The 19709-nt window shown below is 33.4% G+C and overlaps 1 protein-coding gene across 8 annotated transcripts; it reads left to right on the top strand.

Moving 5' to 3' along the window:
* Positions 1-225: 225 nt before the first annotated feature.
* On the top strand, positions 226-19703 carry LOC105223150 (cystinosin homolog). 8 transcript variants are annotated; one of them, XM_049448539.1, is made up of 9 exons: positions 2154-2193; positions 17285-17385; positions 17451-17580; positions 17815-17997; positions 18068-18428; positions 18500-18667; positions 18781-18898; positions 18961-19063; positions 19432-19703. In XM_049448539.1, the coding sequence occupies exons 2-9, from the start codon at positions 17313-17315 to the stop codon at positions 19514-19516; spliced, it is 1221 nt and encodes a 406-aa protein (XP_049304496.1). In that variant the 5' UTR covers positions 2154-2193; positions 17285-17312; the 3' UTR covers positions 19517-19703. The 8 variants fall into 8 exon arrangements, 6 of the variants coding, with proteins under 6 accessions (XP_019844784.2, XP_049304495.1, XP_049304496.1 ...); XM_049448540.1 differs by having other exon boundaries at positions 2170-2193; positions 17454-17580; XM_011200791.4 differs by lacking the exon at positions 2154-2193 and adding an exon at positions 5094-5464 and having other exon boundaries at positions 17454-17580.
* Positions 19704-19709: the final 6 nt, after the last annotated feature.

Below are 19709 nucleotides of genomic sequence, written 5' to 3'. Positions count from 1 at the left end.
TATAAAAATAGTCGAAATTCTACTATCGAAATTTAGCAACGCGAACAAAAATAATTCATACCAAGTTATAGTAAAAAACCTAATGTAATCACAAAAGAACTAACAAAGTTTCCAATGAAAGTTTAAAAAATAAATATTACAAGTCAAGCTATCTTGTTTTGAACAGCTTATCTCAAGTATCATTAATCGATAACATATGCGATTCTCCATTTTTAATGCATACTTGCACATCACCATCCAATTCAAGTTGACATTTTGTACTTGTAAATTTGTTCCGGTTGTTTATTTCTTCACGTCTTTATAAGTACTTTATTTATTTGCTGTGTTATTAGTGAGTAAGCTGAGAAGTAAAAATTTACTGCAACAATCGCAATAATCTAAAAGAGCGCATGAAAATTAACCCAGAATAACAAATTGCTACCGCAACTAAAACTTTTGTTTTTGCATGGCAACAAAAGAAATTTTCATTTTAATATGAATACTTCGATTTTTGGTAGCTTTTTATGGGAGGCGTTGTAGAGATTGAATGAACTACCTAATTTTGCTGTGCAATCGAAAACCGACCATGTTGTCGCGCCGCAGTAAAGAAAAGGCTACCGCTCATAAGGAAGGTGTGGTTGGTAAGTATGTGAAAAAGGAAACACCACCTGAAATACCAGTGATAAATGTCTGGTCGTTTGATGAGCAGCGTGCCAAGCATAATAAGAAGTCACTGCAGCGTTGTGCAAGCACTTCGCCCAGTTGCGAATTTACCGGCCGAAGTTCTGGTAATTCCAGTCGCAATACTTACTCCTGCGGCAACGACTCACAATTGAATTCGCAGCCGGATTATTATCATGCAAGACGGGCACAATCACAATTGCCCCCAACGACAACGATGCGTTCGGTGTCACAGGCGCATCAGCAACGTTACGGTGTGACCGGCTTTTATGCGCCTACCAATTCCATGTCCTCAACAAACCAACATCCACATTTCTACTCAAGCAATAATTTGGATGTGGCTACCAATGGACATGGACATAGCGGTAACAGCAGCAATGCTAGTAACAGCACTAGCAACTATGTAAACATTGAGCAAATCGATCGAATGCGACGTCAACAATCGTCACCTTTACTGCAGCCAAACAATGCGACGTACGAACAATTTCATAGAAGGCACTCTGCCAATCAAAAACATAGTAACTCTTATGATGGACGTATTCGTGGCTTTACAAGCAGTGATACTAATGCCACATCAATAGCTGAGGGTATGGATTCCTACAACAATGTACTTCAGATACCACGAGGTGCTACACCAACTCCACCACAACATTATCCCACCAATGCCAGTTATTTAGCCGGCTCTGACTCCTATCCCATATACGAAAATCCCTTCAGAGTTTCTTCCAATACTTCAGGAAGTGTTATCAACAATAATCATACATCAATGAATAATTTCGATAGTCGTTCTACTCAATCAACTGCAGAAGTTCGTTCTGAGTCACCCATTTATAGTAATACCACTCTGGCGGTTTCCAACAATAACTTGCATTCATCATATGATTTAACTGGTGGTACAGCAGCTGCAACTTCTGTTCAATCTTTGTACCATGCACCGTCGAGGCAGCTACACTCACAATCGGTCGGCAAAACAAACAGTACAACAAATGTTTTACAAAAGGTGCCATCACAGCAATCCATAGAAGAAGAGCTACCACTTCCACCCGGCTGGGCAATGCAATATACTCTTCATGGACGCAAGTATTATATTGACCATCACACGCATACAACGCATTGGTCGCATCCGCTAGAGAGGGAAGGTCTACCGGTAGGATGGCGACGTGTTGTTTCTAAAGTTCACGGTACCTACTATGAAAACCAATATACGGGGCAATGCCAAAGACAGCATCCCTGTCTTACCTCATATTATGTATATACTACATCTGCCGAACCACCGAAGGCCATAGGCCCTGAAATGCCAGTTCCTTATACACCGCCAGTACATACACACAATGCGTTAGTACCGGCCAATCCGTATTTGTTAGAAGAGATACCCAAATGGTTGGTGGTATACTCAAATGCTGATTCATCGAAAGACCATATGCTGCAATTCAACATGTTCAGTTTACAAGATCTTGAGTGCTTCGATGGTATGTTGGTACGTCTGTTCAAGCAAGAGCTCGGCACAATTGTTGGCTTCTACGAACGGTATAGGTAAGTGCGAAATACTGCTATGGACCGTATATTGGTATATAGTATTTGTTTTTGTTTTTCATAAATATTTATCATTTCGAGTTTTTAATTTTCTGTTGTTTTTCGGTTCATCAGACGTGCTTTGATTTTGGAAAAGAATCGTCGTGCTGAGCAGGAGCGCTATTTGCAAGAGTTACATACACAAGCCACACACCAATAACGCTCGTTAAAATACAGCTATTTGAATCCTACTTGAGTATAGTGTGCGCTGTGCTTCCCAAAACTTACATACTTGCGCATATAAGGAAACCTTATATATCTTGAAGTATAATTGGACTGTCTTGTTCTGTTGAACTGTGAACTGTTTTCGTACCAACAAATATTTGATAACTTTTAAGTAAAAATTTTATGTTACTGATTTTAAATAATATGTATATTATTTATATTTACCAATGATTACGTTCTATAAAATGTTTTTGTGATTTGCTCTACTATCATTTTATTTATATATACTCATAACTTTTTCATTTTAACCTATATGACTTTTGCAAAAAAAAATTATAAATATACTTTATATTCACATTTTTTTCAAGGATAAGTGTTTTACTTTTTTATATGAGCACCTGTAAATATATATTCATTATTTTTTTTATCTGATCAATATGTATTACATATGCCGTGATGTTGTAAAAGTTATAAAAGTCAGATGGAAGCGTCGGAAACCTTATAAACTATATATTATATAAATGATCAGCATGACGAGCTGAGTCTGTCCGTCTGTCTGTCTGTCTATAGATAGATTTATTTACATATATGAAATTTGACACAAGTCTTTTTCTCCGCAAGATGCTGCTCATTTGTACGAACCGCCTCATTCGGACTACTGTGGAGTATAGCTGCGACTGATCGGTCAAGTGTAAACGTTTTTGTTTGAAAATATATTTTCATGAAATTTAGCACATACTATAGTTCAAAGCAGCACTATAATCTCGGAACAAATTGCTCGAATAGGATTACTATAGCCGCCCTACAGCCTGTCCGATACAAAACAAGTTCTGAATGGCAAACTATTTTATTTGATATAATATCTTCACGAAACTTGTCCATTAAGTGTCAAAACAAAATAATACTAAGCAAGCTAGCAGTTTTTAACGTGAGGAAATGAAATCTTACAATTGTAAGCATATTGAAGTGGCATCACGTATATTTACACACTTAGACCTCACAATTAAAATTGTATTTACATTTTTCATCACTTAAGTGACTAAATTCTGAAGTAATTATGAAGTTAATAAAAGATGTTTTCATTTCATAATTTTGCTTATTTAAAAATAAACTATTAATTATAGCTTAAACCTATTACGCATCGTTTCTCTTGTCAACAATATTGTTAATTTATCTGTGATTTTGATGAGCAAACACTGAAAATAGTATAGCAAGTGAATGAAAGTTTTCGAAGAGGTTTGAAGATTTATATTAATTAATTAGTACTTCATTGGCATGCTAAAAAAGTGATGATGAATTGTGATGTCGGAGTAATGAATAGTTTTATTAATGTAGTTTAAAATATTTACAGAAAAATAAGCGATTAATTGATTGGCCTTAATAACCAACATCTTTTACATTTGAATAGGTAAAGTTTCCTCGTAAAACTGCAGCAACTGTAACAATTATATTTAGTATACTGTAAAATGATAAAATTTCCTTGCATTGACCTCAAATTTGTACTAAAACTTATACTATACTCATATAAGAACACATCGCTATAATTCAACAACATTAAAACGAACATTTTCCTGGACCTTCCGTTATATAGCTTCTACGAAAATAACTTAAGGAGTTATATGTATCCACTTGAATGTAGCTCGTTTTTGTGATTTTTTAATCATTAATTAATTAATAACTAGTTATAATGTATAGTATAAACAGATTTTAATGAATTATAATAGTCGGCAAATAGTTTTGAAAAATTTTCAATTCGCTTTATCCGGTAGCCGAATTGCAGGGGACCATCGCAAAAAAAAGTGTCTGACGGTGAGGAACATTTTTCTGGTTAAGATTATCTCAAATCAAAGAACCAAAAAATATTATTATTACCATATGTGAATACAGGTTATTATCAATCGACTAGTTATAATTTGGATTTTTGACTAAATGGCGGCTTCCCAAAAAAAGTCGTTGTCTTTTTTTTTGTTTTGTGAAAATGTTTACTCTTTAAGATTCTCTTAAAATATCGAAATTGTTATAAAAATCGTATTCGTTCGATCATTATTTGACAAATATAGCTAAGAGATCGAGGAAAATTTCAAGTCCAAGTTGCAGTCGTTTTGGAGCATTTTCCACCCCGACTCTGAAAACAGCGTTTCGAGAAAGCCCCGAAAAAGTTTTAGGAGCCCTTTCAAGCACCCGAAGACGTCTTCGAAAACACGCTTATATCTCCGAAACTATTTGCCCGACCAAATTCAAATTATCTGAGAATATTCTCAAATATACTATGTACAAACAAATATATTCAACAAAACTAATGTGATACATGTAAAGAAAGTGTCGCAAATAGTTGGAGAATATTAATGTAAATATAAATGTAATCATATTGTGTTTAAAAACTTCATATACATACATATGTACTTATATGTAAGTAGCGATGACTTACTGCGTATATCTGTCGCTCATATCATTTGATGAATGATAACGATCTACTTTGTATTAAGGTATGTACATATGTACATACAAACTACATACATATGTATGTACTTGCGATATAATTCTAATCAGTTGTAGATTTGGCTTACGTATGCTCTTGGATGCGCTTTATAATCGGTTATCAGCTCAACAAAACGCTAGAAATATAAATACTTTAACTGTGGAGCATGCATTGAGCACTCTGAGCTGAGTGTACTGTATTGCCCGATTTAAAGTTTTCAACGCTCATGAGTTTGCACTTCAGTGTTTCAATAAGAAGCGGTCTCCTCTTGTTACAGACTGAATGCGCCGTTATTAGTCGCGATATAAACGTCGAAGTGATCGGACTCATACTTATGTACTCAGAGACTCGCATTTCGAACACCGTATCGGCATCGGCACACGTGTGACGATAAATAATATTTCGCTTAAGTTGCAAAATTTTGCCCGCGTTATTCTCTATTGAGGGCTTATAGAACTCAACACTTTACTCTACGCTAATAAATATTAAAGTAAAAAAGTTAAAACTCGATTTGTGAATATTTGAATAATTAAACATTTCGGTTTTGGCCTATTAGCACAATTTCAACAATAGTTGCAGGTGATTCTGGTATGTTTGTTTTCGTTTTCGTTTAAGTTTAACGTATGTTATTTGTTGTTGCTATCCAAAGCGTCGCTTATTATTTCCTGTGGCTATGAGGGGTCGAGTCAGTACAGAAAAAGAAATTCCGATAAGTTTGACAAGTGTTTTTAATCGTCGATTTTTGTTTTTTTTTATATGTGTGTATAAAATGTTGTGGGAAATGTTTATTGCTTTTACGTGCTGTGGCGCAAGCTTTTGTCGATTGGCAAAAAAAGTAATGATTTTATGTCGTATTGCTTATTAAAATAATTAATTAATGACATTCGCGAGCCAACAAAAATCCAAAGTGAATAATCAAATTTTGAAAAGAAAGTGATTATAAATATTTATAAATATCGCCTTATATGTACATACATATGTATATAAAGATTGGTATATTATTATGCAGCTTATTTATACAAAGTTAACGGTTCATTCACACTCCGCCGGTGATAAAAGCATGAATAAGCGTTCTAATTTGAGGATCAAAATGTAAAAATAAACCAAGAACTGTGATATCTCTGTATTATATACGACACTAACATGCATGTATTCAAATGTATGTATGTACCATCGCAGACCAATGGTATGGAAAATATCCTTGGGTTTTTTACTTTTATAAATATTTAAACGCCGATATCCGGTTCAGTGATCGGTAGATATACGAGTATTAAGGTTCAACCTTTAAATGCTTACAATTTGAAATAAGTTAGAACAATCAAAATTTCTTTAAAAGCTGCTAAGTTCACTTTATGTGTATAGTTCCCTGGATATTAATTTTCCGGTTACAGTTCCATTGATTTAAAATTTTAATTGCGTATTTGAAATGTTAAGATTTTATTCTGCTGCAATAAACAATAAGTAATTATTGTAGCGCGTCTCTTATTATATCCTATAAAAGGACTTCTTTAACAAACATGAACTAAATTCAGTTATTAGAAGGAAATATCTTTTATAATTAGTCATCATACTACGATATTCACTTCTTACTATGAAAAATTTAAAATTAACTTTTCATGCCGTTAGACCGGAGTTTTATTGCTGTTGATGCAACTTTATCCACTTGTGAATTGGAATCCTCCCCAGTGGCCAAGGAAAGCTTACCACACCACATTGTGCAATTATTTTTAAATTATTGCTGATTTAATTAGCCAATTTTGTTAAAAGTTTTCAAACGTATAAAATGGAAAATAATATTATTAGGAGACTATAAATTTATACACATGTTTGAAAATTACACAAAAATAAGTTTACGCAATTATAATTCCCAACACTATGTTTTCAGTTCATTATAACTTATAACTTTATTAGACTATATGAAACTCCTATATATTGGGTAGTCGAAAAAGTCTTTTCGTATTTCTAATCAAGCTTCCACTTATTTTTTTTTTTTTGTTTTTATTTAAATAAATAAACAAATATGTACCATTTTGGTCGACCACTTTTTCCCATTATTTCGCTAGAGACATTATTCCATCAGTGTAAATCGAAATTTCCAGAACGGAAGCAAGCGAACCATTGTTGTGCTACGCGAACTGATGCAGCATCGTCTCGGTAAATTTCAAAAATTTCATTGGTAGGTAGCTCTTCCTTTTTTTACACAAAAATTTCAAAATATAGCGAATTTCTTCATTATTTTCACTCATTTTTGAATAGCTGTAGTTTTTTTTTTTTGCAACTCCCCCGAATTTAATTTTTTTTCGGTAAATGAAGCTTACAATCTCACCTTTCCAACACTATGATTGGTAGTACTGGAGATATACGACTGCAATGACATCTATTGACAAATACGAAAAGACTTTTTCGACTACCATATTATATTTATTATCTGTAAGTGTAGTACTACTGTGATCAAATCGAAAAATGAATTTTTAATTTATACTTCGCGTGTTTTTCGAATAGGTAAATTTTTCTTCTGTTAGTAGTATGTACTGTTAGTGACATCTATGCTGAAGTTTGAAATACGAAACGACTTTTTCGACTATCCATTATAATGTTCATACGTCTAGAAAAATATTTCTTCTTCTTCAATTGCTTAATACCTAAAAGTTCTACAGTAACGTGTCAGTGGAAAAATTCAAAGCTGTATTATTATGCAAATGTTTTCCAATTCTAAAAAAAAACGTTTAAATAAAAGTAATTATTTATTTTGCGGTATATAAGTACTTTAATTATTTTGTAACTTATAATATTTTTTTTTTGTTTTTTTTTTTTTAATTCTTTATATTATTGCAAAATATTCTAACTTGTATTCTAATCTACGCTAACCACACTTTGGTTATAAAAATGTGCATAGAACCTACTAAGTATGTATGTATGTATGTATGAATTGCAAGTAATCAAGGTAACGGGAAAATAGTTATAAAAATGTTATAACACTTTATACAAGTGTCTGACGTTAACTGATAATTGATAAGGCAATAGAACTGTTAAAATGAATGATTTTCTTCGTGAAACCGAGGATAATAAAGTGGAACAGTTATTCATACATGAGTGGTTTTATTATATTTGTTTAATTAATAAATTACCGAAATTTAGTGTACTTAACTATTTCAGATATTAATTAGTATAGTAAAACGAAGACTTTATCAGTAATTAATAGCTTGTTTTTCCGGCAGACCAATTAGATACACAGAACTAGATGGATCACTACTGTATTAGAAATATGTGATAGGGAAAGAAGAAATATCATATGTATTATTAGGGATAGGTACTACACTGAAAGATTACCAGTCACTCAATTAGGACATGGTGCTCAGTTAAGCTTTGAGTGCTTAACTTTCATCCATTCATTATTGAATTACAAGGAAAAAATTTTCCAACACTGACTGAACAGAAGAGACAATATTAAGTATTAAATCCGAAAACTTTAACTATAACCTGAACACTGTATATTAAGCTTGCTACAAAGTTTGTAACACCCAGAAGAATCGATCTGAAAATGTCCTCAATAAGCTACTGTCAGACCATCATAGGATTCAGCACAGACTGATTGATTAAGACTAAGGTTGAGATCTTCATAAAATATATATTTTTCTTATTAAGTAAACTTAATTCGACTTGAAGGTTGTTTATACCAAAAAATGTGGATGGAAGGACTAGCAAAACGTTGGATGCTTAGCCTTAGCCTGTAACGTTTTCAAATATAATTATACATATACATACCTAGTTGCTACAATAAATTCACCTGAGAAGAATTAGAAAGTTAACGTTTTTTCTTGTTCTGTACAAAGATGAATCGAATTTACAAATTTTAATACTTTAAGCTGACATAACCAAGCGTCTTTATGAGGATACTGTTCCTAAAAACGCGACATATACATACATATTAATTCTCTTTAAGAGAGATATACATACATATGTATACTAAAAATTAAGATTTTTTTACTGCTCTAAGTATCTTTTCTTGGTACTAACTCTTCATAAAAGAGTATATCAGATAACATATCATCGACTAGAGTACATACTTTAAATAAAATCGAAGAATTGAGTGCACACTCATAATAAAAACACCTAAGTTTGTGAACATAAAATGGCGTTGGTGTAATCGTTAAAAATATGATAAATAGTAGACTAGTAGTCGCTAAACCGAACTTTGGCGGCTCTTTCACTATCCATATACCAGAGAGGACGTTGTGGGTGAAAAGAAGCCGTTGGAAGAGAGCAGTGTCTTCCAGGCCGAGGTTGCAACATTAAGGTAGCAGCATATTTACTGCTTCGGAGTGCAGCCTCCATCAGAGAAATGACAATCCACTCCGATAGCAGAACAGCAATATTAGGCTTGAACGCAATAACAGTGCGTTCAGGGTTGGTCAAAGAGTGCCTAACCTCGCTATCAATAGCATCGAGTGTTATTGTGATGTGACTGGTATGGATTCCAGGCCACAACGGAAACGTAGGAAACTATAAAGCTGATGAGCTAGCAAGGAAAGGCATCCTAGAACCGCTATCTTTAGAATGGGAGCGAATCGGTGTTCCTGTATCCTCTTGTTTTCTATTACTGAATAGCTGGGCCCCGCGGAAGCTTGGTCAGCGCTAGGCCACTATTAGTACATGCGCTGTCGCAAAAGCCTTTTGGTCCAAGATCTAGTGATCACCTTGGCCATTGCCCTATTGGCGTCCATGCAGTAAGGCTGGGAGTCCTCCCGGACTCCATCTGCAGAATCTATATATGCAAGTAGAAGAGGACGAAACAACTCACCACTACCTTCTTGACTGCCCCGACGAATCGACTGAATAGAAACGATACAACACTGACTGAACCTTGAACCTAAAAACGCATAGCCGTAATTATCAATTGTCTCAGTTTTAATATTCTAATTGTTTTTAACATAATGACTTATGGTACACACATACATATGCAAGTCATTAATCACGAAGCTACTTATAACTACATGCAATAACTGCGGTGACCCAAAGAAGCTTGAATATTAATGTGTCATCAATTTTATGAAATGCTTTATTTGTATTTCCTGTTTAAGGAAAACAATGCTGACTCCAAATCAGCTCAAATCAGCCGAATCGACTGAATAGAAACTACACAACACTGACTAAGCCTTGAACCAGAAAATGTTTAAAAACACAAGGTCGTCGTTATCAATTGTCTCAGTTTTAATATTATATTATTTTGGAGTGAGTTTTTATCATGATTTTTGAACAAAACTTTTTATGTTTCACGGTTTGTAGTATTCCCTTTTTAATATGATCTTGCCCATTATCTTATTAAAAATTTCCAATATCTCCAACAACATATGGTACAAAACCACACATTTACAGCCCTTATACCATCTACACCACCATTGTTTCCCAATTAGATTATAAAAAAACACACTTCACTTTCCGACTTCTCGTTCTTTCTTTATATAAAAATAATTGTTAAATTAAGCTTGTAATAGTTTTTAATAAATGGCTTTTCTTCATGTGGTATAATAAGCATTTGTTTAAGGGGTTGGAAAACCGAAAAAAGGACTTTTCCAGATTTTTTTTTTCTGAGAAAACTTTTATTGATACAAAAATTTGTACACATATCATGGTGTATCTTAACTATATTTTTAAACTTGTTATTAGTAAAAATATTTATTAGGCAAGGTACTACAGTTGATCTCCGAAAGCTCCTTTCAAAACGTCGTTTTGCGGTGACCACTATAGCTCTGAACTAGTTCCTCAGATTTCGTTAAAGTAATCTTAAATCTAGTAATCAATCGAAGAAATAAGCAATATACATTTTTTGACAAAACGGCGGTATCTCAAAAAAAAAATCGATTGTTTATCAAAATTTCGGCCTTGAATTTTTTATAAAAAATATTTATCGATGAGAAAAATCTTCGTTTAATTAATAAAAACTATATTTAAGAAGCTCGTGTTAAAATTTGAGATTAATCGGTTCAGCCGTTTTCGAGTAATGTTGGACATCGACTTTGAAAACACCACGCATTTAAGATTTGGAATGCACTTTACATAGCACTTTGAAACGCCTTTTTCAAATTTGCGTGTAACTTCGATAATATTCACCGGAACGATATTGATATTGATGAAATTTTCTGTGCGTATTCTTAAATACATATATGTAGATTAAGAAAATATCATAAAAAAATCGAATTTTCGAGAATTCTAACCGTATATAACCCCTTAAAAGAGATATTTAAAAAAGATCTTCAGAACCTTTTCAATACTTTTTAGGTTTAATATTAGTGAAATCACATTTTCTCCAAAATTTCAACGCTTTCACCAAAGCAGAGAATAAAATATGTGTTTTTTGAATCTAGTTATTTTATTCAGCAGTTAAGACCTGAAGGTCTCTCATTGACGCTGAATATCGTGCAAACCATAGTACATACATACATATGTACTATATGTAATACATACACATATCAACAGCTAGCTAATTTTTACTACGATTGTAAAGTTTATTTCTAGTTCACTGTAAACTAAACAAATATGCAGGTACGTAAAAACGCTCAAATAATAATAACAAGTTGAGCGTTGTACTTATTTTATTTACATACATATGTATGTGTGTGTATTGTTGTAAAGAACCCCTGAAGAACAGATGCAACCTCAGAAAATGACAAATTTGCACTTTGATTGAGCGTACAACTGCAAATGAGTGGATAAATTGGTTGGTCCACAATTAGTTGAATCACGACATTGAGGTAAAGTGTTTTTTTTTTATTAAAAAATCTCGGAATATGTATGATATCAGAGTAGAATATTACCCAGAGCCGTGGCTGGTGGGATTTAAAATTACAAAAATATTAATTAATAATTTGTTGTTGCTTAATAAATTGGCGCCAAAGAGCAGGTTCTCCGTTATGAGGTAATTTTCACACGTACTTGCGTCATATCTAACTCACATTCCACGCAATGCAATAAATTGCTCTTATCAAAATATGTGACTTGTTCTTACATTCCAAAAAGACCTTACGAAAGCGTTACTTTGTTTAAGAGTTATGTTCGAAATTAACATAATTCCGGTAGACATGCACAGCAACGCACAATTCTTCTTACATTTAAATTTACTGGACTGTTTGCTTTTTGCAAATTTATTGAGTCCGTGCATTTTCTATTTCGAGTGTCCATAGGTAAGTAATGTATTGTATTTTCTGTGCTTAAGCTTTTAATGATTGTTTATTTGTTTAACTTTTTAAACCGGCTTATGAATATAGACACTTACACAGGTGTTTTCGAAAGCTACTGAGCGGTATATAAATGCACTGACATGCGTGCGTTTGTAAACCAGAACGTAAAACCGAAACTGTAGCGATTCATTGCCAAGAGCGAGGTTTATCAATTAGACTTATTAACCATTTTTCAACTACTTACATGCAAACATATTCACAATGCAATCGTATACATACATATGTATATGTACACTCGCCAAATGCCATAAAGTTCAACCACCATATATTTAATACAAGTCACTAATTGCTTTCCAAAGCTAAGGTAAGCCACTTGTTTGAAACTAAAATGAACGTTATAGCATGAAATTTTTTTTGCCAAAACGGTTGCGTTAGCAATATGAAATTTGAAGAAAATTTTGAAGTGTTAAAACATAACGCTAATTTCGATAAACTCTTATTAGACGTCAAAAGCTGGGCCTACTTTCTACGTGCATTTGTCAGTTTCACAAATAAGATCTAAAATAAAAAACCGGTGTCATATTTATACCCAGGACAGGGTATATTAAGTTTGTGACAAAAAAGTACCCGGAAATTGTAAACAAAACGCAAAATATTTAATTATTCATCAAGATTTATTTTATCGCCTTCAAAGTTATCCCCATCAGATGTAATATATTTATGCCAACAATTTCATCTCCTGCAACAAATTTTGTTTTAAAACTTGCGACCGACTGAAATCAGACTCCAGGCGAGAGATATTCCATTATTTCTGCTTGTTTCTTAGCATTTGTTACTTGCTATACACTTCGAAATTACAAAAGGCACTTCTATAATCCTAATTTTTTGTTCATTAGGTTATGAGTGACAAAAGCTCAAGTGTTCAATTACACTAAAAATGCAATACTGATAATTCGATTACTTCATTCATAAGCGATGAGTTTCGTTCATAAATTACGAGATAGAGAATAATCAAAAACTTTAGGATCATGAAATTCGTTCGAATAATTAATTTCTAATTACTCATTTTACGAAAGGTCATATGCTTAAATTGCTATTGACACTCGATAGAAGAGTGTGTAGGAACATGATCGGAATACTAACTTCTCACTGTCTGGCTGCGACTCATGGCCGCAGAATGAGGCTGACAGATCGAGAAGACTGCAAGAAATGTTTAGAGCAAGGCATCTCTTCTGCACTTGTCCCGCATTGACAAAACTGTCACCACGGTGTGTTACACAGGAATAAATATCGATAGTGAGGCTATAGAGTGTGTGGAAATTCCCGTCAAGCACAGGCATCCTCATGGACCTAGTAACTGAACCAAAGGACCATAACTGGTCTATGCGTGGCTCATTGGTCTACCAGACTAGCATAACCTACCATATGCTTAGACGGCATCTAATAGTTTTGAAATAATTAGAAATCAAATCAATGTCCAAAACCTGAAAAGCTGTGTTTCTACCTCCAATTATGGTTAATGAAAGAAAAATTAAGCATTTATGAAATCTAGGGCAACGGGTTCTTATTGAGTACAATTGTATAATTAATAATGAAATGACATTATCAAATCATCAATTGTCACACGTGTAAAGATTTTGTCCTATGCGACGATTTACCCGTCAGGGAAATGTCCCTAATATGAATAATTTGTATACAGCATAACCATAGCAATGTGTTCTACGTATAAAACTCATGATCATATTACTAATAACAAATTTTCCGACACAAAAAAAACAATTTTAGTATTAACAACTTACATATCGATTTAATAGCACTATAAAATCATTCTAATCTAAGCTGTACGAAAAATGTATGTGATATGTCAATTTAATAGCCGTTGTTATCAGCTACGTGGTTGGATGAGTGCTTGCATACTTAATAAAGTGACTAGTGAATATTAGGGATGAACATCGGGACTAAGTTGAACACGCGTAAATTTAACGAAATAATAATGCTAACCTAAAAGAAATATCAAACAATAAAATATATTTAAATTTTCTTAGTAAAGTGCGAGCAATAATTTTTCATAATAATTTAGTAACTCAAATCATTCTAATATTTCAGGAATTATTATTAGTGTTTAGTTAAGACAGTATAAGCTTTGAATACCAAGTCAGACAAGTAAATATGTATTTGACAGCTAGCTATCAAACAATATTAAAATCTTATATAATTACAACTAGTTAATCTACAAAAAAAAATTTACCATCAAACAGTAGGAGGGAGAATCAAACATTATGTTACGACGATTCTCCATTCGATTATTAGATTTGAAGTCTGTCTGGAGTAATGCAAAAAACTACCCATCTCAACACGAAATGTGGGAATTCCATATTACGATTACGTCAAATAAACGTCAATCTCAATGGTAGTTGGTACTTATGCAACTTCATTCATCAACAACCAAAATAACAATACCTAGAATTGCTAATTGCTGGCAGAATTCATGTTACTGACCTTTACTTAGAAAAGTAAATAAGCCATACCATATTAATATCATCATATCAATATCAACACATGTACTACATAACACATAAATACAATATGTACAAGTACATATGTACGTACTTCCCCAATTGGCTCGTATAGACAATGGCACATTGTTGACAAACAGCGATTACATTTTCACTGGCGCAATTAATCGGCGTTTGGTCAATCCAATAAACACTAATATGATAATTTTAGCACGTTCGGTCTCGTTTTCATTCAATAAATGGACGTCGCGGTTATCACGTTTTAAAGGTTCATAGCTGGTGTGCGTATGTATGTATGCATGTATCGAAATATTTACTTTTACAGGGGTGGTTGAATAAAGTTAATCTTATTTTTATTTCGGAAGGCCATTTTTCGATCACTTTTAAAAACTTTGGGATACTATTATGTCCTTGAGTTGTAATATTTTCCAAATGGTCTGCGTGTCATCCATGATTAAATCGCTTTGAACATTTGTGAAATATTTCTCGATCTTTGTCCATGAAGCATTGATAAGTTATAACCTCTACAACACCTCTAGAATATTTTCCTAAATTTTCAAGTTGATCTGAGTAATGGTTTCGGAGATGCAGCCTTGAGAAATTGCGCGCTTGAGGCTAGCTATGCTAAGTCCGTCGTCTTTAAACGCATTTCTCTCGAAACTGTGCTTTTGAAGTCGGTTGGAGAGATTTCTCAAGAACTAATCAACCGATATTCATAAAATTTTACACGGGTCTTTGAGATACAATTCTTAAAGACTTGGACGAACGATTTTATTTTTTCGATTACAAGTATTTAAAAAACATGTCTTGAAATTTTCATTTTTTTTTTTTAAATGTCTGCCAAAATCCAATTTTCTATTTTTTTCTTCGTCCAAGTTCTAAGTTAAGGTTTTAACTAAAACACGTGTTTTTTCACTTTAGATGATCCTGTAAGGAGTTATGCTGCCAACACGGGCGCATCTTTTTTCCGAGGAGTCACCGGAAATTGCGTCGCAATGGCCGAGTTAAAATTTTGTTTTTTCAAAAATTTCAGAATTTCTTTGTTAATAGTGTATGTTTGTAACAATAAAAATTTCTATATACATACATATATAAGAAAACGATTTTTGAAAAAAGGCTGTTTTTTAACTGAGAAACCCCATGTACCACTTTAACCACGGCACAGACCGAAAGCTTACAATTACTACACGACTATTTCCGCTATATTCTGAGTGCGAAGAATTCTGGTTACAGCTGCCTTTAGAGCACAACTCTTGCGTCTCGGTACCCAGATAATATTATATATTATATCTGAAAAATGAAAACCGAAATATTTTACCCACCGATCACGAATAGAATATAACTTCACTTGGAAAATTAAATGATATAAGGTATGACGCCGATTTGATTTAAATGCTTTACTTATCATTATGCCACAAGAACTCAGAGAATCCGCCAGTGTTACCGCGATGCTTTGACTCTGCGCTCCTGCAAATGATATTGCTTACAGTAATTTGTACATCGTCTTCCGATGAATTGAATTTGCTCAATCTCGTCTTGTAATTACTAAACAATTTGTTCAACCAATCTTTAGTAGTTAAATACATATAAATATATATGTACATATGTATGTAGAAATGTGAACTATATATCTTTATTAGGGCAATCAATAAATGCACTTTCATAAATTCATAAGTGTATGAGCAATCCACACGCACTTTGCTCGAATTAATTGATTCAATTGCGTGGAATTTCCGCACTTAGCTTGAAGTAGTAAAGGAAATTGTTAAAAATAAACATACACACACATACGCATAATCTGATTGGATTCCTTAAATGTTGTTTCATATACCAACCAAATACTTTATATAATTGCATATTGTATGAAAGTGTTGACAAGAAAATTTAAAATTATGTGAATGTTGTTGTAGTTAGTAGGTTCTCTGAAAAACAACAAAAAATTAAGTAGTAATATGAAAGCATTAACAATTAATTAATCAGCGAGAGAGTATTTACAAGTAAGAGGAAATACAAAAATAAAAAAATAAATAGCATGTATGTCCATGTTTGCATTCTATAAATATGTATGAATGAAAACAATTACACTCAAGTGTAGTGATATCGAAGTTGATAATTTTTACTATAATGAATGATATTTAAAAGCAGAAACAAATTTAACTGCAGAAATAAAGTTAAGTTGCATCGGAACTATAATGCCCTTCACAAATCCATACAAGATCTATATATTGATCGGACAGTTTGTATGACAGTTATATGCTATAGTAGTCAGATCGGAACAATATATTCGGATATTGTACCTTGGACTATAATCCATGCCAAAACTCGTGAAGATATCTTATCAAAAAAAGGCCATACAAAAACTTGATAGTGATTGTTCAGTTTGTATGGTAGCTGTAGTTGTCCGAAAACGGCGGTTCCAACAAAGGATCAATTTATTGGGGAAAAAACAACGTGTGCGAAATTTCGAATCGATATCTCAAAAACTGAGGACTACTTTATGTTTATATTAAACGCACAAATGGGCATCGTTAAATCAACTGAGCTCGTCACGCCGATCCCGACAATCCCGATTAGCTAACTTTGGTTGCTTAAATATCGTGACTTGAATCAGCTGAGGTATTCCTCGAAGAAATCAGCAATTTATTTTTTATTTAATTTTTTTATATCATTACTTTTCAATTCGTATAATATTTTAATACTTTTATTTATTTCAGAAAATTCGTGTAATAGAACGCGCCCAAAATGAAAAGTTCTACTGGTATCTACAGTGTACTTCGGTATACGAGCTCGTTAATATTTGTGATATCAATAACAGGTGAGTTAGCGAATTGTATATTTCGTTGTACTTCATAATTACTAATTGATTCGTGGAACTTCCAGTAGCTTTATGCACACAAACAGCCGCAGATGAACAATTCACACGAAGCTCTAACCGAAGCGGTTTAACCGTATCCACACATGATCTCACAATTATAGTAAAAAACACAAAAGCATTTGACGTTCTGATCAGGTGAGTCCCAACATTGTATATTCTGTTAAGTAAGTATGCAAGCATTCACAGAGTGAGTTAATAGTAAAAAATGAGAGCAACCAATCCAATCGTAACAAGGGAGTTGAAATTGATCCGCTCCAACGGCGGTAGATTTTCGACCAATTAATGACATCCATCAAATCAAAAGACTTCCTTAAATATATACTAAATCTGGATCTCACTTCACTTTTTGACATTTTTTGCATTTTACAGAGATCCATTGGAACAAGACGTATTTGTCCAATTGGTAAAACAACATGAGACTTTAGTGGAATTGGACCCTAACTACTTCACAATCAGTGCATCGAACCCACAAAATAGAACAGTTAGCGTACGAGGACTCCAACTAGGACACCTAGAAGTTACAGCGACGAGCGTACCGGACGAGTCTTGGATGTACGTAAGCGCTTCAGTATGAACGAACTTACTTAATTATTATAATGTACTCATACAAATTTTTCTACAGTGTTGACGATTTATTTGTACGCATTACTGTTGCACAGTCGGAGCCGATTATTTACACATCAATCGTATTCGGTTGGATTTATTTTGTGGCCTGGTCCATTTCGTTCTATCCGCAGATTTTCATTAATTTTAGACGAAAATCTGTAGTTGGACTAAATTTTGACTTTCTAGCGCTCAACATTGTTGGTTTTACTCTATATAGTGTTTTCAATTGTGGCCTCTATTGGGTACCCAGCATACAGGACGAATATGCCAGTCGACATCCACGTGGTATGAATCCAGTTTTATTGAATGATGTCGTATTCGGTTTACATGCGATGTTTGCCACAGCCATTACAATTATCCAGTGCTTTTTATATGAGGTAAGGCTTGGTGAACCATAAGACAAACATATATATATCTACTTATTATTAATTGTAATTATATATTACAGCGCGCCGAACAAAGAGTCTCCAGAATCGCGTCTGGTATATTGGCCGCAATCGCGATAATTGTTTTAGTTACATTGATTCTAGCCATTACTGGTGTTGTGCAGTGGTTGGATTTTCTATACTACTGCAGTTACATTAAACTGGCGATGATCATCAAATATGTGCCCCAGGTTAGTTTAAAGAAAACAACAAAAACTCATTACATATGCATTCTCAATAAAAATGCTATGTCAGAGATTAATTATTTAATTTTACAATATTTTTTTGTATTGAACGTCTGCAGGCGCTGATGAACTATCGCCGCAAGAGCACTACTGGCTGGAGTATTGGTAATATTCTGTTGGACTTCACTGGCGGTTTGCTCAGCATGTTGCAGATGATCTTGAACGCGTACAATTATAGTAATTTGTTTTCATTTTTATTCACTTAAGAAAATTATATTCAAGTATTTCAATATTTGCAGACGATTGGGTGTCAATATTCGGTTCTGTTACCAAATTCGGCATGGGTTTATTCTCCGTACTCTTCGATGTGTTGTTTATTCTTCAACACTATGTGTTTTACAGGTTTGTTACAAAAGCTTTAAAATATATTTATTAAGCAATTTCGTAGTGTTGGCCACACATTATTCATCCATTAAAATTAGAATGCGTACACGCACGTATGCTATCACAAAAGCATAGACAAGCAGATAAATCAAAGTTTGGTCACGGCAAAAGTTCAATAATTCCTTTAAAATTGCAAAACCAACTGAACTCACAGCTTCATCAATTCCTACTACATACAAACACACATTGAAGCACCTGCATACTCATACCTTTATAAATGTACATATATATGTATACATGCACATAACTATATAATTGGCATATTCATAAACTGCACTCACTTTGTTGGTCGATATTCTATATAAATGCACAATTTTTGTTTTTAGGCACGCCCAGCAGCTTTCCATCTCTACGACTACTAACGCCACAGAAGTGGTTACAGACAAAGCTGACGAGCAGCCGCGCTATTAGTTTTACTTTTTTATGTTTTTAATATTTATTTTGTTAATGCTTGTTAAGCACTCATGTGTAAATGTGTATACTCGCACACTTTCCTTGTACTTAAGATTTATGTATGTATGTACAAATAAAAGTATACAATTGAGTAATTTTAAGGACATCCCGAAATTGTAAATACACTTTTATTTCAAATATTTCATTGATT

The sequence above is a fragment of the Bactrocera dorsalis genome, chromosome 2 (genome assembly GCF_023373825.1).
Source record: "Bactrocera dorsalis isolate Fly_Bdor chromosome 2, ASM2337382v1, whole genome shotgun sequence".
Classification (NCBI taxonomy): domain Eukaryota; kingdom Metazoa; phylum Arthropoda; class Insecta; order Diptera; family Tephritidae; genus Bactrocera; species Bactrocera dorsalis.
The sequence above is the reverse complement of the archived record's forward strand: the minus strand, read 5'-3'. Positions and strand labels throughout refer to the sequence as shown.

Bases quoted from the DNA above. Each gene is read 5' to 3' on its own strand.
- LOC105223150 (XM_019989225.3), top strand. From the start codon at position 527: ATGAACTACCTAATTTTGCTGTGCAATCGAAAACCGACCATGTTGTCG. The intron at 2,194-2,307 runs GTAAGTGCGAAA...TCGGTTCATCAG, and splicing joins GGCTTCTACGAACGGTATAG to ACGTGCTTTGATTTTGGAAA.